The 21,816-nt window shown below is 61.9% G+C and overlaps 2 protein-coding genes across 7 annotated transcripts in view; one reads left to right on the plus strand and one right to left on the minus strand.

The window, feature by feature from the left end:
• Pc (pyruvate carboxylase) overlaps positions 1-21,816 on the plus strand; it is a 105,704-nt gene that overhangs the window by 76,830 nt on the left and 7,058 nt on the right. For 5 of the 6 annotated variants that reach the window (XM_047516581.1, XM_047516577.1, XM_047516575.1 and 2 more), the window contains 9 exons: positions 8,179-8,314; positions 8,420-8,604; positions 8,715-8,880; positions 8,989-9,134; positions 9,283-9,400; positions 9,707-9,858; positions 10,947-11,065; positions 12,773-12,935; positions 14,610-14,792. In XM_047516581.1, the coding sequence (XP_047372537.1) occupies positions 8,179-8,314; positions 8,420-8,604; positions 8,715-8,880; positions 8,989-9,134; positions 9,283-9,400; positions 9,707-9,858; positions 10,947-11,065; positions 12,773-12,935; positions 14,610-14,792 (1,368 nt within the window). Of the gene's footprint in view, positions 1-2,700; positions 2,844-8,178; positions 8,315-8,419; positions 8,605-8,714; positions 8,881-8,988; positions 9,135-9,282; positions 9,401-9,706; positions 9,859-10,946; positions 11,066-12,772; positions 12,936-14,609; positions 14,793-21,816 lie in introns of those variants that run through there. The other variant, XM_047516579.1, reaches the window with a different exon arrangement.
• Positions 17,435-21,546, minus strand: Lrfn4 (leucine rich repeat and fibronectin type III domain containing 4). Its single transcript, XM_047516582.1, has 3 exons — positions 20,678-21,546; positions 18,883-20,241; positions 17,435-18,295 (listed from the first exon to the last, which is right to left on the minus strand). Exons 2-3 carry the CDS (start codon positions 20,229-20,231, stop codon positions 17,734-17,736), a joined length of 1,911 nt encoding a protein of 636 aa, XP_047372538.1. The 5' UTR covers positions 20,232-20,241; positions 20,678-21,546; the 3' UTR covers positions 17,435-17,733.

A 21,816-nucleotide genomic window follows, 5' to 3' on the forward strand; every position in this document is an offset into this window, starting at 1 on the left:
GGCCCTGTTGCTGTGGTCTGGCGCACCCGAGATGGTGTGCCAAGGCAGCTGGGACTCCTGGCCTTTCAGAACCCCCATGCCACCAGCTGCCCAGACAGGACCTCCCCTTTGCCATCCTGGACCTCCTGCCCACTGCTGCCCTCTGAGGCCACAGGAGATGCTACAAGAAAATGGGGATATTTAGGGCCAAAGTGATATGGATCCTAGAAGGAACATGACAGGGCCTGCCACTTGGCAGAAGCAGCTGTTAGGAGGCTGCCCGGGATGTGAGCCTTCTGCTCTGCACGGTGGCCATATTGTCTGGACCAGAACGGGCCCAACAGTGGAATTTCATGCTGCTTCTGGTTGCAAGAGGCAGCCTGGGAGATGTAGTTTAGGTCTGCAGTAGCAAAGTTTCTGGGGACCTTTGAAGATTTATTGGGAAAATTGTAACTGCCCTGACTTTTCTGGTACGCATGGCTGCCAGCACTGGCGGATCTCGGTGGCTGCACAGCCGCTGGCGGCCTCTGGGGTTCAGACAGTTTTTATCAGAAGGTTCCAATTTAGATTTTTTTGGTGTCCAAGTGCCGTCACATGTGCCTCTGCTGCAAGTCACAGCCTTGTCCTGGAGTCGGCAAAGACTCTACCCCCTAAGAGTGCCTTCCTCTGGAGGGACAGGAGTTGGGCTCAAACCCGACTCTGCTGGTGACCTTGGCCATGTCACTCAGCCCCAGTGCTTGTTCCGTATCTGTAAATGGGGATGCTGGAGTCTTGAGGGTCACATGAATCACTACACATAAAACACCCCATGCATGGCCCAGTGCCCAGCAGGAATGGAGGCTCCTCTAGGCTCACTGTCCACCGTCTGTCCCCACCTGCTTGCACTGGGCCAGCACTGTGGGCGGAGTGCCATGATGGTCCTTGTGGTGGAAGCCACGTGGGCATCTTGTTGGGACTGGGGCAGTCAGTGTCAAGGCCGTCCTCCTGCCTCCTCCCGCATGCTGGGTAGGCCCTCCTGCTCAGTGATCACTACTTCCTGTGGGAAGGGAGAATATGGAGTTTGTGGATCCAGTGTCAAGGGGAACTGAGGCTGGGGAGAGGCAGCAGGGGGTGCACCAGATGCTCCCTGCCTTGCTGTGCCTCGTTCTTGCTTGCAAGGAGTTACTTACATGTCCCCAGTGACAGTCACAGCTGTCCGATTGCCCTGTCTCTAATGCACAACCTGAGGCCAAGAAGGGATCTGTCAGCTGGCATTTGCAGAAAATAGCAAACAGGCCTCTCTGGGCTGTGTGTGCTCTGGAGAGGGAGCAAGGTGAGGGATTTGGGGGAGATGGTGGTTTTCTTTCCCTTACTCACTGTCACCCCATCTCTGCAGTCAGGAAAGGGGGGTTTTCCTGTTGGGTATCATCAGTAGCAAGCAAGACAGCGTGGTGTCCCCGAAGACAGGTGACTTGAGCCAGTTGCTGTGCTGGTGGGACCCAAAAGTGTCTCTCCTGCCTTGTTCCTGACAGCAGGCTGCAGGTCAATGCAGGAGGGCAGGAAAAGTGCTGGCCAGCTGGCGGGCCCAAGGTCAAGGGCTGCCTAGACGCCGGGCTCCAAAAACGAGTTCTCAGGCAATGCTTGGCCAGACCCATTAACCTCGAGGGCCTCCTCACAGCCTCCCACCAACCACCTACCCCAAATGCAGGGTACAGTGGGGGTTGACTGCTCCCTGTGTCCACATGTCACTGTTGTGTGCCCTCCTGAGGGGTGACAGTGACGACCTAGAAGCCACTTCTGCAGTTGCCTTCTGAGGGGTGCCGTTGTGAGGAAGAAGACTGGTCACACGGAATTCCGGGGCTCAGTCTCAGACAGGCTGAGGCTGGGCTCTCTTAACACAAGAGGCAGGTGTGGGGAGTCAGGAGGTCTCTGGGGTGCCCGAGGCCCTCTCACGGTCCTCCGCTTCCACCTCAGCTCTGTCTCCAGAGCCTCCATCCTGTGACTTCCTGCCTCCTCCACCCAGCCCTGTGCAGCAGCCTCCCCCCCTGCGGCTCTGGGAGGTGGGGTGAGATTTGGGAGCAGCGGGACTCTGCCCACTGGGCCCCTCCTCAGACCATCCCAGACCCCGCGCCCGAGACGATGCTGCTCTGAGGGGCCCTCTGCCCCATGCAGGCTTTCTCCAGCCAACGTGGGTTCTGGGAAGGCCGTGGGGTCAGATCAGGGCTGTGAGGGCAGTGGGATTCAGCAAGGGAGAGCCGGGTTAACCATTTTCTAGGAAGGGTGGAGATGTTCTGGGAATAAGGTGGCTTTTCGTTTATCTTTGTGTCTCTGATGCCTTTTCCCGTGCTTGGTCCTGCATGAGGGTGGAGGGCACTTGAGTGGGGGGTAACAGATCACGCAACTGTGGCGGCACACTGAACTCTGGGCTGTGTCTAGGTTCCGAGGTGCCTTGTTCTCCATCCCCCTCCTGAGCCGCCCGGCCAGGCCCGCTCGGCCTGCAGGTTGACGCTTCTGTGCCTTTAACCTTACGTGGCAGCTTGTCCTAACTCCATCAGAGTCTGCGCTGCCTTCCAGCCTTGGACTCCCTCCCCCAGAGTCCTGCCCCTCAAGGGGACTGCAGGGGCAGGCTTTGGACTGCTTTGTGTGGGGCCCACCTCCCCGCCTCCCCTTCCCCCAGAGGCCAGTGGCCCATCAGGCCTCTGGGCCTCAGGAGGCGGCACCCCTTCCCCTGATTTCAGCTTTGGCCACAGCCCAGGCCTCCTGCAGTCTGGTGCCAAAGAACTTTGTATCCTGAGGCCAGTGACCTCGGGCAGAGCAGCAGCTGGCTGTGGCTTCTCTGCCACGTCCTCCGTGTGCTGAAGGCTCGGGTGCTTGACTGGCGCAGGGTGAGTGCTTCAGGACAGGTGTGGCCCGTGCACCTGACACCAGCTTTGGGGGCAAGTCTCAACCTGTGACAAAAGGGCAGGCTGTACCTAGGCCTGTGGGTATGCTTGGCAGAGTGCTAAGAGCTCTGTGATTGGCAGGCTCCTTGCTGCCTTTACTCTGTGTGGGGCTCTAATAGTGGGGGCGTAGGAGGGCTGTGCATGGGGGGCAGTCAGGTGAGCCTTGCAGAAATGGGTGGAGGTGAGTGGGATTCCTTCTCCATCTCTGCATTCATCTGGGAGGTGGAAAGGACAGGGAAAGAGAGTGACAGGCTGGCACTTGTCCCTGAGGCCTGGCACTCTAGGTGTACTAAGGCAGTCAGTCCCCAGGATGACCTGCTTTGGTGGGGGTGTGGTATCGAGTTTACTGATGAGGAAACTGTGCCTCAGAGGTACTAAACCTCAGAGCTGTGGAGGGAGAGCTGGGCCGCCTGCCTGCAGGGAGGGACTGCCCCTGGGCCACTGTCCCTGCCCTGACTTCAGAGGATGGGCCCTGCTTCCACGGTAAAAGTTGGTCAGTGGGCTGTCAGTGGAACTCCCTCACCCAGAGGCTGGTGGCTCAGGTCTCAAGTCCAGGCCTGCTTTGGTTGCCCTCTGCAGGGACCCGAGGACCCAAAGGGGTATTCCTGCCTGCCCCCCACACTGTCCATGGCCTGGGGCGCATCAGGAATTGGGACTACCGTGGAATTCCTGGCACACCTAGAGTGCTCCCAAGGTTCACGAGCAAAACTGTGTGTGAGAGGGCCTGTGAGGCCGGGAGGGATGGCACAGCCCCCTGTCCCAACTGTCAGACTGGGACTCACTTGGTGACCACACTGGGGGGCAGGCAGGGGACGGCCTTCCGGAGCTCCAGAGGGTACTGACCTTTTGGTGGAATATCCACAAACCACTCTCTTTATCTGGAAAATGAAGCAGGGAGCGTGTGTGGTGGGGAGACTGGAGACCTGTCCACCCTCAAGACGGTTGGAGTGTTCAGGTCGGGGGGCCAACCCAGCAGCTGGGAGAGACCAGTGAGGCCCAGAAATAGCTTGAAGAGTCCCTGGAGGTTTGAGAATCTGGGTGCCAGTGAGCTGTTGCCAGCTGGAGACGCTCGCCTGCAGGCGGGGCAGGCTCTGCTGGGGCAGCTGGTGGGAGGGGGTGTGCCTGCCGGGTGGCACGGGGGTCCCCAACATGTCCTCTCACTAGGGACTCAGGGATGCCCCATGGCCTTTTGATGCAAAGGTCCCCCTGTGCCTCTAGAAATGTTTTCACACCATGAATAATGTGTCTCCATTGGAGAAAGATTCGGGAATTTCCCAGTGGGAAGCATGAAGAGGGGCACCCGCGTCAGGCCGTCTGTCTGTTTTCTCTGCTTCACATCCCACCATGAGTGTTTCCCAGTCACCGTTGTAATTGGAGCTTGATGTCCAAGTAGCACGCTGCTGTTGGACCTTGAAGCTGCTTCTCGTTTTTTGCTGTTGTGACTTATGCTGTCTTGAGCATCTTCACGCCACACCTTGGTTCCTGTTCCCGGGTATTTCCTTGATTTAGATTCCTAGGGTGGTTAGATTCCTAGGGACACCTTCCTAGGCGTCCGGAAGCGTGGACATCTCAAAGGCTCCTGATAGCTTTGCAGAGGGCTCCAGCGAACCTTGATGACCACACGGGGCTGTGAGCCTGCCTCTGTGCCCTCCAGAGCTAAATGACATTGTTTGTGGTGCTGTTGCTAACAGCACGGGCAAGGGCGGCACCTCAGTGTTTTATCCGAACTGCTCAACGTCTGTTGCTGCTTTGTCATTGGGCTCGTCCTAAGGAGCCCTGTGGCTGTTGGCTTTGCCCTGGGCAGTGGTTCACTCGTTCCACTGGCCCTGCTGGTCCTGAGCAGATTTGCATTTGGTTCCCCAGGACGAGGGTGAGACTCTGTGCCCAGCGTGCATCTTACGCTGCCCATGCCCCCTGCTCCCCATGAGGAAGCGTTTCTGGTTGGCAGCTCTGACCGCCCAGAGAGCGCTCTGTGGCCTGCAGGCTGTGCTGTTCACTCCCAGCTGGCCCGAGGTCCACTCCTCTCCAGGATTAGCTCCAGGCCTGGGTTTCACTTGTCATTTTGAAATGATTTCAGAATGAGCATCAAGTTACAAAAGTAGTACAAAGAATCCTCCCCTTCCTCTCACCCCAGCCCCCCAGTGCGGCTGCTTCCTTAGTTGTCCCCCTGTGTCCCCTGACCCATTTGGGTGCACATAGCAGACATGGTGCCACAGGTCCCGAGGACTTCAGTGCTGTCACCTAAGGATGAGGGCGTCCTCTCACATGAGCACAGTCAAGGCCAGGGAACACGAACAGGAAACTGACGCAGTGCAGTTTGATCTGCAGAACTTATTTAAACTTTGTCAGTGTCCCTCAGTGCCCCGATAGCATCAGTGGTCCAGGGTCCAGTCCAGCTCACACATGCATTTACAGGTCCCTTTGGCCTCCTGTCACCTGAAACCGTTCTTGACTCTTTCATGACCTTTGACGTGTTTGAAGAGCCAAGCCAGTTAGTTATCTTGTGGGCTCTCCCCCAGCCTGGGTTTGCCTCGTCTTCCTTGAGACCTGGGGCGGTGCACCTGAGGCGGGAACCCTTGGGGCCCTGTGGCCGGTCACATCAGGAGGTGTGTGGTGTTGGTTTGGTGCTGGTGACATGAACCTTCATCTCTCGGTGGACATGGTGCCTGCGGGGTTTCTCACTGTGGATTACACGATCCTCCCTCGCCCACGGTTTCTCTTTCCTCAGGTTCGGTGACATGTGGTCAGTTGTGTGCCAAAAATATTAAATGGAAAATTCCCAAAATAAACAAGGCCGAGTTTTGGATGGTGGCTCTTCTGGGCCGTGTGAAGAAATCCTGCCGGCTCCTGCCTCCTCCTGAGCCGCCCTCAGCCCTTTGTCCAGTGGATCCAGCTCAGCCACACTACCTGCCTGTCACTCGGCAGCAGCAGTGGTCAGAGGGACTGCTCTGGTGGCGGCATGCAGGGTCCGTGTTCAAGGAACCCTGTTTACTTGAACGGCCCCAAGTGGGAGCATAGTAATGCCAGCAGTCAGATACGCCCGGGAGCCTCTCCCTTCCTCCAAGTGAAGAGGTGGAGACTCTCCAGTTATTACGGAAAGGAAGATGCATGGACGTTGCAGCGACCACAGAGCTGTGGGACTCGGAGGTCACGTTCATGTTGCGTATTACAGCGCGGTGCTGCGATTGTCCTGTCTGACCATTACCTGTGGTTAATCTCACTGAGCCTGTTGTAGAAATTCAGCTTCATCTAGGGGTTTCTCAGGAGAGTCGGTGGGATCTGCAGTTTCAGACGTGCCCTGGGTGCTGGCATGTACCCCCTCAGTTAAGGGGGACAAGGTGTGGAAATTACTATTGTCAGCTATTTTTGAAAGATGAGGAGCGTGGAGCCCAGTAAGGGGCCTGACCCACGTTCGCGTGGCTGGGCTTGATGCGCAGGCCCCTCCAAGGCCCGCGCTGGGCCCTTGTCAGCTCGTCCTCCTCTGCTGCGCCACGGCCAAGCCCATCTCCCGAGAGCACCCACTCCTGCCCCGAGGCTGGCCTGTGCTCCAGGTGGCCCCTCTGTTTCCTTGTCAGCTTCTCCTGGTCCAGACTCAACCTTGGTGTGTGTGAGGGTGCAGGCCTGGCCCCCTTCTCTGGAACATTCTCTCCCTGGCTTCCACACTATCCACCGTCCCCCTCCCTCAGGGTCCCCCTCCCGTGATTCTAGACTTCCTAGAGTGGAAACGTCACCTACCTTGCCTGTGCCAGATCTTTCCTTTCCTGGATGCTAGAGGACCTCTCAGTGAAATGGCCTGCTGTACCTCAGACATCTCCCTGACCCCACTGCAGGGGTCCTCCCTAGTCAAGGCTCCGTGTCTCTCGCCTCGGCTTCTGCAAAGTCCAGACGTTTGCTGTCTGCGGTCCCTGCTGCTGCTGTCCAGAGAGACCAGTTGCAAACCTGCCAGGTCCCCTCCCTGCAGCCCAGGAGAGGCCTGCTCACCCAGCCCTGTGCCCCTGCCTCGCCTCGCAGGTCGGCTCCCACCCTCCAGCTCCTGCCACTGTCTTTCTGAAAGGCATCACATTTGTCCCCTCATGGTCTTGGCAAATGGCAGTCGCCACCCATCTGTGCAGGGCCACCTCCTTCATTGCCCTGAGGCCTTGAACTGTGCCTGGCGGTCTGTGGGCTGTCCTGGCCTCCGGTCTGAAGGTCTCCTCTTCACACACTTCTTTCCTAATGCCTTATCTTTCCTTTCTGTTCTGTCTTTATGTCCCCTCCTTCTCTGTATTGGTGGCCATCCTGTGACACCAGGGTTTTTGCACTATTCATTTTACTTATTGAATTTGTGTTTAAGTTCCTTACTTAAAGTGAAATGGCCAAGTCAAGAGTTTTAAACTTTTGCTGAGAGATGAATCACAAGGGTAGGTGAAGGTCGTGGCGGGGCGTGCGCATGCCGTTCGGTCTCCACTCTACGACTGTTCTTTCAGCTTCCTTTATAAAACCGAGGAGTCGACCTCCGAGTCTCTACATTTTTTGATGTCAGTTGTTCTCAGCTGATTAAAAAAGTTTCTGTTGTGGTACAAAACATGTAACATGGTGTTTGCCATCTTAACCTTTTCTAAGTGTACCATTCGGTGGCTTTCAGTACATTCACATTATGTGACTGTCATCACCATCCACCCACAGAACGGTTTTCATTTTGCAAATCTGAAACTGTGTCCCCATTAAACACCAAGTCCCTGTCCCCACTCCAGCCCCAGAACCCACCATTCTATTTGTTTTGGCAGGCGTGATCAGTCAAGGGACTGCCTATAGTAGACTCCTATGGCATTTGTCTTTCTGTGATTGACATATGTCACCTACCCTTGGTGATTTTTATTAATGACGTGTTTAGTCGCCCTCAGTAGAAAGGAAAATTTCTGCCACCGTTCTGAGAAACCTGCATTTAACCAAGCTCAGACTTCCTCCTGAGAATTGGAGCCCTGGACAAGCCCCTTGCTCCCTCCTTCCTGAGAGGCGGGACCCTGAGGGAGGGTCACAGCCAGTCACAGCCAGTCACCAACCAGTCACAGAAATTGCTTTATGAGCTTGAAACAGTCTGGTTTTGAGCCTGGCAACGAGGGTCAGAGCATTAGGAGCTGCTTCCAGGGGTTTCCATCTGCTCCTGCCTACCGCTTGTCACAAAAGGAGGAGAGGATGGCGTGGGCCTCCCTGTGGGGCTTCATGGGCCTAGGGACCCCCACGCTCTCTGGGGAGCTTCAGTGCTGCAGCCTGTCTGACTGGACTCTGCCCTCCCCAGATGCTGAAGTTCCGAACAGTTCGTGGGGGCCTAAGGCTCCTGGGCGTCCGGCGGACCTCCACCGCCACTGCTGCCTCCCCAAACGTGCGGCGCCTGGAGTACAAGCCCATTAAGAAAGTCATGGTGGCCAACCGAGGTGAGCCCGAGCCGCCAGCCTCGGCGTCCTCCTCAGCCCGCCCGCCCCGCCCCCTCTGCCTGTCCCAGGACCCAGAAGTCTAAGTTCTCACCTCGTTGCCTCAAGGTGAGATCGCCATCCGGGTGTTCCGGGCCTGCACGGAGCTGGGCATCCGCACGGTGGCTGTCTACTCCGAGCAGGACACGGGCCAGATGCACCGGCAGAAAGCTGACGAAGCCTACCTCATCGGCCGCGGCCTGGCCCCCGTGCAGGCCTACCTGCACATCCCCGACATCATCAAGGTGGCCAAGGTGAGCAGCCGTGGGTGTGCTGGGGCAGCAGCCAGTGGGGGAGGCGGAGGCGGGGAGCTGGGCCGAGGCCTGCGGCACCGAGAGACCCTGCCTTGCTGCCCCACCCGCAGGAGAACAACGTGGACGCAGTGCACCCTGGTTACGGGTTCCTCTCCGAGCGGGCGGACTTCGCCCAAGCCTGCCAGGACGCTGGGGTCCGGTTCATTGGGCCGAGCCCAGAGGTGGTCCGCAAGATGGGAGATAAGGTGGAGGCCCGCGCCATTGCCATCGCAGCAGGTGACACTCAGCTCCTCACCAGGGGCTGGCAGGGAGGGGTTGCAGGAGCATGTGTTTGCCGCAGGGATTGCAGCCCCTTACAGAGGCCGCAACACCGGTCCCTTACAGGTGTCCCCGTGGTCCCGGGCACGGATGCCCCCATCACTTCCCTGCATGAGGCCCACGAGTTCTCCAACACCTACGGCTTCCCCATCATCTTCAAGGCCGCCTACGGGGGTGGAGGCCGTGGCATGAGGGTGGTGCACAGCTACGAGGTGAGCGAGGCGGAGGCTGGGAGCCCGGAGGCTGGGCTGGTGGTAGGCAATGAAGGCTCTGGGGGCAGGCGGGGCTCAGTGCAGAAGGCGACAGGGAATGGGGGCCTAGGGGAAAACCAACGTCTGCTGGCCTCGCCCGCCCTCCCAGGAGCTGGAAGAGAATTACACCCGGGCCTACTCCGAGGCTCTGGCAGCCTTCGGGAACGGCGCGCTGTTCGTGGAGAAGTTCATCGAGAAGCCGCGCCACATCGAGGTGCAGATCTTGGGTGAGTGGGGAGCCCCCAGGCCTCAGCCCCAGCAGCCTCAGCGGGCAGCACGGTGGGAGCCGAGGAGCCCAGGTCTTCCTGGTGGGCAGCCAGCCTTCCAGACAGGTCTGGTCTGCGGGGTGCTCCCAGCAGCCCTTGCAGGGGGCCACCCTCAGCACAGGGGCTCTGGGGGCTGGGCTGCCCTTCTGGCCGCCTTCCCCCAACTGTGGGTGGGCCCTCTCCAGCCACGGGCCTTGGGGGCCCTGGAAGGGCAGTCCTGAGGCATTTGGATTCCAGAAACGCTGAACCCAGTTTGCTGCCCCTCAGGGGACCAGTATGGGAACATCCTGCACCTGTATGAGCGCGACTGTTCCATACAGCGGCGGCACCAGAAGGTGGTGGAGATCGCCCCCGCTGCCCACCTGGACCCCCAGCTTCGGTCACGGCTTACCAGTGACTCTGTCAAGCTCGCCAAGCAGGTGAGCGCGGGTGCTCCCTGGGATGTGGGGAGGGAGGAGCTGTCCTTAAGGCCATCAGCTCCTCGGCCCGCAGGCCTCGGGGCCCTTGGGTTCCCCTGTGGACAGCCTGCAGGGGTGCAGGGAGGCCAGGAGACCTGCTGAGGGAGGGCAGGGAGGAGCAGTGAGGGTGCCTGGCCCAAAGGAGGGGAGAGAGCCAGCCCCCTCTCCTCGGGCTCCCACTCACCAAGGGAGCGAGTCCACGGGTTCTGTAAACTTCCTCCTCGTTCGCGGCCCTCACTGTCCTCTGCTCCACAGCTGTCACCATCATTTCCAACCTCTATTCCCCCAGCGCACTAAGGGAGTGGGGTCCTGGTGGGAGGAGACAGGAGGGCACGCTGTCTGCCCTGGTGGTGGCCTCCTGAGGTGGGCCTGTGGCTGTGTCAGGGTCCTGTCCTCCTGTCTCCTGGGCCCCAGCCCCAGGTATGCTCACTGTCCCAGCTTCCAGCCCCCACAGCTCTGCAGAGCGGTGCCACCCTAGACTCCCAGGCAGCCTGGGCCCAGGCAGCGTCACTGTCACCTGCCCCCAAGTGGAGGCGGAGCCACAGTCTGCTGCAAGGCTCCGGCCATGGTCATCAGAAGGCCACAGCCCTCGCAGGAGGGCTTGGTTGCCCGGGGGGCTCATCACCCCAGCGCGACCCTGGTTGGTTGGTTTACACCACCGACCATTTCATAGCAGGCTGGGGGCCACGGAGTCTGGTGGTCCTAGTGGGACCAGAAGAAAAACGAGTCTGAGGCAGAAGCATCATCTGCTGGTGCCTCTTGAGTGACATTTCTCAAGTGACAAGGCTGAGGACATTGAGAAGTGGGTTCTGGGAGGTCCAGGAATGAAGGACAGGAGCAGGGCCACAAGTTGAGGTGACAGCAGTGAGAGCAAGTGCAGCCTGTCTGGGACGTGCCCCAGGCCAGCCTGGAGCCTGGTAGAGGCCTGGGAGTGTCCTGGAACCTGGGGGTCAACTGTCTTTTGGGACCCTCTGTCCCTGAGCGAGCCCCACGCCGCCCCAGGGTCACCCTTCTCCATCCTGCCCACCCATCCACCGCTGTCCCCGCAGGTGGGCTACGAGAACGCGGGCACCGTGGAGTTCCTGGTGGACCGACAGGGCAAGCACTACTTCATCGAGGTCAATTCCCGCCTGCAGGTGGAGCACACGGTCACTGAGGAGATCACAGAGTGAGCCGGGCGGGCGGGGAAGCAGAAGGGACTCTGCCCTGGGGGACTCTGCCGGGGCCACGCTGGGCGCTCGGGTGCTCGCTCACTTTCCACTGCGGCTGATGGCAGAGGGATCCAGGGGCTGAATGTGAAGTTCTTATAAAAGTGTTGCATTGTTATTGCAAAACAAATTCCAAGAAGCAAATACAAGCGAGTTAGGGTCCCTCCCCTCAAAATCAGGATGCTCGTGGCGGGGCCATGCTGGACGCCTCAGGGAGCCCTCGTGGCCACCTTGTGAGAAAGAGGCCTGTTTTTCAGGTGAGGAAACCAACGCGGAGGGGCTGGCCCACAGTCACTCTGTCCTGCTGTCCTGTAGGCCATGAGGGTGCGTCTGGCTCCAGTGGTCGGGGTGTGTCTGTGGCACTGTACCCAGAGCTGTGCTGTCCCTGGGGAGTTGAGATCTGCCTTCAGCGGGATCACCTGATCAGAATAAGCTGCATGGCCCCCTAGCTTTCTAGGTAGTTGTGTCTCTGCTCTCCCACAGCCTGGGATTTCTGCCGTCCTGTAAACAAGTTAAAATGGCCTTCATTGTTTCGAGATGCATATTTTGAGCTACTAAGTCTTAAACCTTGGCTTTGGGCCAGTCCACCTCACCCTGGAACATTATGACTCCAGCTCCTTCCCCAACCTCAACTGTGCCTGAGAAGGGGACACCTTTGCCCAGAGAGGCCCCCAGATTCCTTGAGACCAGGGTTAGAGGCAAGGTTTGTGCTCTGGCTGTTTCCTGGCCTGCAGGTCTTTCCTTGTCCTGCTGCTGAGCACTCAGTCCTGAACCTGCCTGGAGCCCTGTCAAGGATGAAAGGCTTCATTCACAGACTGGAGTTGCAGCTCTGCTGGTCCTGGGCCGTGTGGAGCCCGGGTAGCTGCAGCCTCTCTGACCCTCGAGCTCCTGCCATGGGGATGTGGAGATCCAGCGAGGGAAGAGCACAGACCTGCTCCCTGTGTCAGTTAAAGCTCACGGGGTCTTTGTCACTGCTCTGAAGTGGTGTAGCAAGCAAACTACACAAGCAAAGTCTGCCGCGTAGCTTCCAGGCTGTCCTTAGCACAGCCTCAGTGACAGTAAATTCGAAACCTTGAGTGTTTTTTAAACAGCTGTTCCACTTGGATTTGCTACTGTCCTTAGGAGCACGTACTCAGCCTGAGCTCATAAAGCCGTGCAAATGCAGAGAGCTCTGTCCTCTGAAATCTCCTGGAGGGGCCTTGGGCACAAGCCCAGTGGGGGTGCAGACCTGGGAAGGCAGTGCCCGCCCATTGCACCTCAACTGCCCTGGTTTCCACTTTGCAGACTGTCCCCACCCACCTACCCAAGTAGCACCTTCGGCTCCAGGAATGGGGCGTCCTGAGGTGCTGACCCAGGGACGTGCTGAGCCGAGGCTGCGCCCTGAGCACCACAGGGCAGGCTCTGGGGGCAGGAGGCGGGAGATGTGGGGGAGGGGCAGGTAGAGCGCAGGTTGGGTGGACCCAGTGGGGCGAGGTGGACCCTGTGTTCCCGAGGCCCCTCCGGCTGCCACTGTCTAGTTGAGACTGCGTCACAGCACCAGACCCTGAAGCCAGGCTGGAGCAGCTGCCCGCTCAGGCTGGGAAGAGTGCCCGGCAGGGCCGCCCCTTGCTGCGGTCCCCGTCCCTGCCCTGCCTCATGCTCCCTTCTCTCGTGTTCCCTACCTGCAGTGTGGACCTGGTCCATGCCCAGATCCATGTGGCCGAGGGCAGGAGCCTGCCCGACCTGGGCCTGCGGCAGGAGAACATCCGCATCAATGGCTGTGCCATACAGTGCCGGGTCACGACCGAGGACCCTGCACGCAGCTTCCAGCCCGACACTGGCCGCATCGAGGTAGGTGACGTTTCCAGAGTGGGTGCTCGTTGCAGCCTGTTGAAGAGCCCACTGCTCTCAGTGCCTGGTGGGCAGTTCGGGAGAATCCCCGCAGGCTGGTCTGACGTTGCCCTTGAGCTCGGGGGAGCAGCGCTGTCCTAGGGGCAGTGGGGGCGTGCTGGGAGGAGCCTGCCCTGTGCGAGGGCCCCTGATCTCGAAGCCCAGGCCCTCCGCACTGTTACAGAGCTGCTGGCCTCTGTCCTGCCTTCACGCTGGGGTCAGGCAGTGGCTGGCAAGGCAGGACCTGCAGGTGGGAGTGGGGACAAATGATTGGGAATCCTCATGACTGGGGGGTGAGCCAAGCCCAGGGCCTCCCAGAGCGCATGAGGGAGTCCACAGATGGCGGTGGCCTCGAGGGCAGGAAGGCAGAGTCTGGGGTGTGGTTTCCTCTACCTTCTCTCTTTCCTCACGGCGCTGCAACCCAGCCAGCCGGTCCCTAAAAGCCATCTCCCTCCCTCCCCAGTGTCTGACCCTGAACTGCTCCCTGGTCCACTAGGTCCTGCGCACTGGCCCTGCCGGTCAACTTCTGCCCATTTATTGGCCTGTGCCCTGTGGACACGGGGTCTGCTCCGGAGCCCGGGGTGGTGGGTCTGGACTGGGTGAGGCTGGCAAGGACAAGCATGAGCCAGCTGCTGGGCTTCGGGACAGGTGGGTGGGGAGGCTGGGATAGGGCTGTTGTCCTCGGGATCCCGAGAGCAGCACGGATCTGTGGCCTGTGCAGGGGGGCGCCTGCCCGCAAAGCTTCAGAAACGACTGGGAGCCCCAGACCTCCTTTGCCCTCAACTGCAAAGGGGCAGCCTGGGGACCCACCTTCAGCCACCTCTCTTCACCTCGCTGCCAGGCCGGCTGCTCAGAGCTCACTCACCACAGGGTATTTTTAGCTGGCGGTTCCTGCGCACGGTGGAGCGTCTGCCCCTAAATATTTTATTAAGTTCCTTTTCATCGAGCCCAGGCCCGTGCCCCTCGGAGTCAGAGGGTGGTGCCGTGGTGTCCCCAGCGCAACCCCCAGGCCTCCCCTCCTTCCCTCACACGCACCCAGGGCCTGGCCTCCCGAGTACACCTGTGTCAGCAGCCACTGCCCCCAAGCCTGTCCCTGGCCCCTCACCCTCCCTCGCTGGTCCTGCTCTGTCCTGCCGGTTTGCTGCCTGGGCTGGGCCATGGAGCTGGGCCCGCGCCTGTCTTGCCCCTGCTGGTTGCGTTTCCTTCATTCTCGGTGTCTCTGTCCCCTGGTCCTTGTCCTCTCTGCCCTCTGGTCCCCCGTCCTCCCGTGGGAAGGAAGGGAACACGTGGAGACCAGCCCTCCTCGCGGCATGCAAGACAGAGCCAGAGCCCCCGCCGGCTGTCTGCCTTCCCTCCTCTCCTAGCGACCCTGTCACCAGCCTGGGCATTTCCTTTTTTGTCCGGGGCCCATACAGGCAGGGAGTTGTATGTCTGCTGGTCTTGCTGGCGGTGGGCGCTCCACACGTGGTCAGGCCGGTGGCAGGCTGGGCGGTGCTCGCAGCTCCTCCGAGGTGGAGGCAGCAGTGACTATGGGACTCGGAAGGCGCGCGCCCCGGGGTTGAGGCGGACAGGTCAGAGCTGGGGTTTCCCCGCCTGCAGCTTCTGCCCCCCTGCTGACCTCTGCTCCCGCCACAGGTGTTCCGCAGTGGAGAGGGCATGGGCATCCGCCTGGACAACGCCTCTGCCTTCCAAGGTGCTGTCATCTCCCCCCACTATGACTCCCTGCTGGTCAAAGTCATCGCGCACGGCAAAGACCACCCCACAGCCGCCACCAAGATGAGCAGAGCCCTGGCCGAGTTCCGCGTTCGAGGTGTGAAGGTAAGAGCCTGTCGCTCCTTCCTGCCTGCGCCCGTCCTGCCGAGGGTCCCATGTTCGCCTGAGTCCTTGCTAACTGGCTTTGGCTTGGTGGGGGCCTGTGGTGACAGGGTGACTGTCCTGGCTGTGCTCAGGCCCGAGGCTCCCATCGGGCAGCCCCTTCTGGAGCTCCTTCCACACCACCTCTTGCCCTGACAGGTCAAAGCCACCTGGTGTGTGCTCAGTGCCACCAGGTCCACTTCTGGAAATTCTAACCCCACAGGTTTCAGTAGAGGTCCCAAAGCTTGTGTTTTGAACAAGCTTCCCAGGAAATTCTTAATTTCAAGAAAATGAGCCCCTGGGTGAGGGCCCAGCCCTGCGTGGGGGAGGGGAGGCCTCTACCGGCCCCCAGCCCTCTGCATTGGGCAGAACGGCGGGTGCTTCAGGGACATCCAAGGAGTGTGGCTGCAGTGGGGCTGGTGGCCAGGCAGGGCACGTGACCTGCCTCTGACCATGGCTGTTGCCTGCCAGGGAGGATCCGAAATGCCTGTCCCTCCTTGTTGAGCTGTTTGTTATCAGTGCCTGTAGCTAGGGATGAATTCACACCGTCCTGTCCTTTGAAGTCAGCACCTGTCCATGGATCTGTGGGTGCTGCCCTCAGCATGGGGGACAGTGCTGGGCCTTCAGCCCCCATGGGAATCCCTTTCTTCTCTTTGGGGGTCCCCAAAGATGGTCCGCAGTCACAGGGCCCTGGCCCCAGCTGTGCTGGCCCCTCATGCTCCTTGGGGCTCCTGTGGACCCCATATGCTGCTGAGGCTCAGCTGGTGGGTCAGGCTAGTGGCAGTGCTGTCCCCTCAGGCCCTGCAGTCCTGCCCTGTCCACAGGGCCCCATGGCATGTCCTGGCAGTAGTCCCAGTGGGCAGAGACCTTTGGAAAGAATGGCAGAGGCGGGAGGGCGGGAGGCCTCCCTTGGTGACTGCCGGCGGGGCTGGCCACCTGGACCGCCTGAGGGGGAGTGTTGCCCAGACACTGGGGTCTGCCCGCTTCCACAGGGAGCTGCGTGGGCTCCGTCAGGGCTGGGCTTTCCTGGCCGGTGTCCATGCTGACCAGTGTGGGAGGGGCCATGTGGCACTGCATCCTGCGACCCCAGTGGGAGTGGGGGCCAGGTTCTCCCTGTGCAGCTGCTGGTGACCCTGACTGGCCGTGGGTGTGCCCCTGTTCCTCCAGCCCCTCATCATCAGCACCCAGGTCCCCTGGGCCAAAGGACTTTACTCTGTCCTCTACCCCTAAGTGTCAGGAACCTTCTCCCCTCAGGGTGGAGAAAGGGACTATGGGGCCCATGACCACAGGGCAGCAGCAAGGTGGGTTTCTGGTTCCTGGGTGCCTGTGTCCTTCCCAGATATGACCAGCCCAGCCATGGCCACGGCCCCTGCCACATTCTGAGCCTTCTGGCCTGTGCTTTTGTCCCTCCCTGCCCTCCTCTTGCCCAGTGCCCCCACTGCCTCCTTGCCCCACCTCATTTCCATTTAACCCATTATGTCCCAGTGTCCCATATTTAGAACACCTGTAAAAATTGAATTGAGCAACAGTTACCGTAAATGGCATGTCTGTTGACTGATTTTGTAACAGATACCCTGCATATGCATGCTGGGACACAATGGGTTAAATCATTTCTCTTGGTCACCTCAGGCCCATGTCCTGGGGCTGGGAGGACGGATACACACATTTGGCCTTCACCCAGGAACCCTGGAATGCCAGCCTCCCCGGCTGCCCGTTGGGAACACCAGTGTGCCCATGCTGCCCCTGGGCCCTGGCCTAGCGCCGACCAGGCCATTGTGGGCACTGGGATGCCAGCACTGCCTTCTGTCTCTTCATAAAGTGCCCGTGGGGCTCTCAGGCCAAGAGCGGCACCCCAGAGAGGGCTCACGCTCGGATGCCGACGCTGTGCCACGTCAGTGGCCACCAGAGCCTGGCCAGGGGTCCTGGAGTGTGTGCTCCCTCTAGCACATCCCCACCTCCAGCCCCACCAGCAGGCACGTCCCGGCCATCCTTCCTGGAACGTGCCGGCACAGCCATGGGGGCCTAGAGGAGTGGCTGGGAGGTGACGGGACCTTTCTGAGGGTCTCTGGCTGACAGCTGCCCTTGGGAGTGGCACTTAACAAGTCCAGAAGATGCCCAGGAGGTGGCAGGCCTGGCTGTCCCCAGAGGACCATGGGGATTTCCTACTGAGTTGTGCCCAAGAGAATGTCACCAACCAGGTCCTTCCGCCCAGAGGGACTGTGCCCTCCACCCACCCTTTGGCTACTACCCACAGTCCCGCTGCCACGCTGCAAGCATGCTGAGCGCTGCTGGGAAGGTGCCCATGCACTGGGACTGTCCCACGCACGCCTGCTAGGAAGGATGTCCACAAGACAGATGAGCCCAGGATGCCCAGGGGGCTCAGGCAGCGTGCCCAAGCTCCAGGCTCCTGCAGACCAGGCCTGTCCAGGTCAGAAGACCCAGCACTGGACCACCCAGAGGACAAACGCGGGGTGGGGCTCAGGCTGCAGGCTGCCTCCGCTGGGCCTGGCAGCCCCCGCCTGGACACCTATGCTGATCTCTGCCTCTACCAGCCCCTCATCCCCTCCTTCCACCCTCCCTCTCAGGATGGGACCAGAGACCAGCACTGAGGTGTCCCCAACAATTTTATTATAAATAGAAACAAGACGCCCACTTGGTGGCTGCAACCCCTGCCTTGGTGGCTCTGAGCACCTATCAGAAGGACCTGTCCCTTGACCCTAGTCTGGAGGCCAGAACCAGGGGAAGGGCTCCCTGTCCCTCCAAGTACACGGGAAGCCTGAGGTACCAAGGATAAAAACCAGGGAGGGTCCCCTAGCAGTGTTGCTCACCAGGCCAGGTAGCGGCTGCCTGGGGCCCCCCGGCCGTGCTGCCCGTTCCTCAGGGCACGAGGGGAGCCGCCCTGCGATCACACCACACTCTCCTCCAGCCGCTCCGCACTGCCCCCAGCACCCCGGCACCCGGCCCCAAGCAGCCCCCCGTGCACAGAGTGGCTCCTGCGGGCCCAGGCCCCTCCCAGGCGCCTGGCGTACCCGTAGCACCCGCCGGTATCTCCCAGGTCCAGGGAGCAGCTGCGCTGGGGGCGGGGCGGGGGGCTCCTTGGTGGGTGGCTCTTGGGTGTGGGGCTGGGACCTCCGTTGGTCTGGGACTGGACGTGGCTGAGCTTGAGGGGAAGGCGGCCATTCCCAGCTCCCCGGCCCCGAACCAGCAAGGCCACAGTGAAGACCAGTAAGGCAGCCACCAGCACACCCCCCACGGCCACAGTCAGGGTCCCGCCCAGCACATGGGCCTGCAGGGCGTGGCACAGGGGCGTGGCTGGCAGTGTGGAGAAGTGGGCACAGCCCAGTAGCCTAGTGGCCGTGAGGTCAGAGGGTCCAGTGGCAGGTGACAGGGCCAGTAGGCAGAGGTCGTAGTCAGCACCTGGCACCAGGTGCTTCAGCAGGAAGTGGTGGCTGGAGGCTGGGACGATCCTGCAAGCAAGGACAGGTGGTCAGAGCCCCAGGGTTGGGTGCAGCCTACCCCCACCTCACCGTGGCCAAGACCTCGCAGCTCCTAACACCCATATTTCAGCCTGAAGAGCTCCCCAGAGCCTGGAGCACGCAGGCCTCGTGTGTCCACTCAAGATGGCGAAGAAGCAAAGACAGGGGCACATGCAGGACAGGAGGCAGTGCCAAGGGGCAGACTGGGTGTGACTGGACTGACACAGGTCCCAGGCAATCGGAGAACGATAGGTGGAGGAGGAGCACTAGCAGGAGCAAAATTAATGTGAGTGTGTGGCACGGGCCACACACTTCAACAGACACCCAGCCACTGCCAACCAACCGAGCCACCAGCAGCAGGCAGCCGTCACACAAGCAGCCATACCCGAGCCCACACCCTAGGCAGCTGGGCTCCTCCAAGGGCTCAGGAGCTGAGGTGAGGACAGGGTGTAAAGGCCCAGGATCAGGCTGAGCAGGCCGAGGCCTCGGCAGAGTGAGCAGGTCTCAGGCGCAGGGTCAGCGGGAGGGCTGGCGGGAGCGCAGCAGGGGCTGAGGACAAGGGAAGGGAGCATCCTCACCGATAGATGAGGGTCTCGTCCTCACTGCTGTTGTACTGGATTTGGAACATCCACACAGGGTCAGCTGGCCTTCCAGGGCCCCAGCTCACCAGCCCCGATGTGGCAGTCACCTCTGTCACTTGCACAGCTGGCTCAGACTCCAGAGTCCCCTCGCCCTCAGCAGCAGTTCGAGCAGAGGCAGCAATGTCCGAGGGCCCAGGGCGGCCCCCCTCGGCACTGGCATTCCCGCTGTGGGGCAGGGCCAGCACCCGGAGCTCCACTCGGGCAGTGGCCTCGCCAGCAGGGTTGGTGGCAATACAGGTGTAGCCTCCTGCATCCCCGGCGCCCGTCACCCCAATCTCCAGGGTCCCGTTGGGGAAGGCCCAGGCTCGGGAGGAGTTGCCAACCAGCCGGTCGTCGGGGCCAACCCAGTGCATGGTGGGTGCAGGGTCACCAAGGGCCCTGCACCGCAGTGTGGCCCGCTGGCCCTCCAGCACCCAGAGGCGCTGTGTGTGGCGGGCGATGAGGGGTGGCTCGCAGGAGAACTCGCCCTCGGGCACTGCCCAGAAGTAGCGGCCCGCCAGGCCGGGCGGGGAGGCGCAGGTCTCCAGGTCATCGGGCCGCGCCAGCCGCCGCAGCCACAGCAGCTCACAGTTGCAGTGCAGCGGGTTCCCGCTGAAGCTCAGCACCAGGGGGGCGGGCGAGGCCTCCGCGTCGCGGCCCCTGGAGAAGAGCGGGTCGGGCGCCAGCGTGGCCAGGCGGTTGGAGGTGAGGTCGAGGCGGGAGAGCTGACCCAGCTGGGCGAAGGCGCCCGGGGGCAGCGCGTCGATGAGGTTGTGGTCCAGGTTGAGAGTGTGCAAGGCGGGCATGGCGCCAATGCCGGCCCAGGGCACCTGCCGGAGGTTGTTGTAGGACAGGTCCAGGTCCTCGAGGCTGTCGAGGAAGTCGTCAAAGGCGCCTGGCGCGATGCGGCCCAGCTGGTTGCCGCTGAGGATGAGGTGCTGCAGGTTGACAGGCCCCCGCAGGCTGCCACTGCCCAGCTCCACCAGCCTGTTGCCGTCCAGGTGTAGGGATCGCAGGCTCTCCAGGTCCCCAAAGGCGCGGGCTCCAATGCGGGTGATGGCGTTCCGAGACAGCGTCAGGTCCACCAGCCCAGTCATGTTGCGAAAATCAGGAGGTCCCAGGGCCTGGATGAAGTTGTCGGCTAGCCGCAGCTCCACTGTGCGCCGGTCCACGTTGGGTGGCACAAATAGCAGCCCTCGGTGGGCACAAAGGGTACTGAGGGACTCGGACAGGTTCTGGCAGACGCAGGGCAGCGGGCAGGCAGCCGCTCCACTGGCCAGCAGCAGCAGCAGCAGTGGTGGGGCCATGGTGAGTGCCCTGTAGGGAAGGGCCGCAGCCCAGGCACAGGTGGGGCTGGTGCAGGTGCCCACTTGTGCCCAGGGCACAATCCCAAGAGCCAGCTTCCAGAGTCTGGCCTGGGGAAGATTGGGTTAGAAGCTCAAGGGGGTCCCCAGGGAGGAAGGCAGGCGGGGGCTGCAGGGCCAGGCCCCCCAGAGTAAAGGTCACATTTCCCAAGCACTTAGGGGGAGTCCTGGCGCTGGGGACAAGGTGAGGCATGAGGCAGGAAGCGCCCGTGGGCCGAGAGCAGGGAGGGTCCTGGAACTTCCTTTTCCTGGCCTCCCCTGGAATCGACAGCCCCCTCCTCCCTCCGCACCATCCCTTTCCGCGCCAGGAAAGGCGCCCAGTAAATCCCTGGCGTGGCCCGCGGTCCCTTCCTGGCCCGGCCCAGCGCTGCGTCCCGCGGCCCCCTCACCTGGTGTCAGTCGCTCAGGGGGCGCGGGGCGGCTTCCCCCCGGGCCCAGCCGGCCCCGGCCGACTCCAGGCCGCTCTCCCGCAGGGGCGAGGCCTGGGCCGCCTGCCGCGCGCCCTCCGGCCCATGGCGCTCGGGCCCACGGCCCCGGCTCACTCGGTTCCCGGCACCTTTTCCCGGCACGGTCCGCGGCGGCGGCGGCGGCGGCGGCGACAAGCAGGCGGGTGCGCGCCGGCGGGCGCGCGCGCCGTGGACACGCACGTGGAGAGGACGGGGAGGGGCGCGCGGGGATCCACCCGGCCCCGGGCCGGCTCCGGAGGTCACCGGGACACGCAGCCACTGCAGCACCCACGGGTGGCGCCCAGTCACGCCCGAGGTCCAAGCCGGCGCGGGCCCGCCGCGCTGCCCCCAGGCGCTGCCGCAGCGCACTCACCCTGGCACTGGCGCGCGCGCCCCCGGCCACCCTGGCGCCCCGGCATCCTGCACCGCTCGGGCGCCCGCCGCCGCGGCGCGAACCTCACTCTGCAGCCAGCCAGACAAAGCGCCAGCTCGCGGGCCCCTTCACCGTCTCCCAGAAACGGGTCTTTGTCACATGTCGCTGGGCACCCTCCCCAACACGCCCACATATGCCCACACACCCACACGTCCCCGCACCCACGGGCAGGGCCGGGCGCAAACGCGCGCTGTTGCTGAGACCCTCGCGTTCACAGACACACGCTGAAGGTCATAACCGTTCTGCATCACCGAGTCACGTGGAGGGTCCCCAACAGGCACGGGGCCCTGGGGGGCTGGGGCGGCACCCCCGGCAGGGCTGCTGCGGGGTGGGGCGCGAGGGCTCGGCCTCGGGCAGGCGCCGCGCCCCGCCCCGCCGCCTGCCCCTCCCTCCCGTTTCCCCGCCCGTCCGCTTTGCCCGGCGCTCCGGAGCCAACCGGCCTCCGCCTCCGGCCGGATTGGTCTACGCGGTGCCGTTTCCCAGCAGGCCGGTGGTGGCACGCTGTTTGAAGCTGTGCGTCAGTGGTCCTAGCCGCGCCGCAGCCCCGCCCTCCTCCTCGCTCCCTGGGACGAGCTCAGGTGCACGGTGGCGGCAGGAAGCTGGGATTTGGAAGGGCCGGCTGAGTGCTCAGAACCAGGTCAAGCACCTG

The sequence above is a fragment of the Sciurus carolinensis genome, chromosome 11, assembly GCF_902686445.1.
Source record: "Sciurus carolinensis chromosome 11, mSciCar1.2, whole genome shotgun sequence".
Classification (NCBI taxonomy): Eukaryota; Metazoa; Chordata; class Mammalia; order Rodentia; family Sciuridae; genus Sciurus; species Sciurus carolinensis.

What these genes read in the sequence shown, in the direction of transcription:
- Lrfn4 (XM_047516582.1), bottom strand. Translation starts at nt 20,231, where the DNA reads ATGGCCCCACCACTGCTGCTGCTGCTGCTGGCCAGTGGAGCGGCTGCC. An exon ending in GACGAGACCCTCATCTATCG is followed by an intron (nt 18,296 to 18,882) that starts GTGAGGATGCTC and finishes CCTTGCTTGCAG; the next exon opens with GATCGTCCCAGCCTCCAGCC.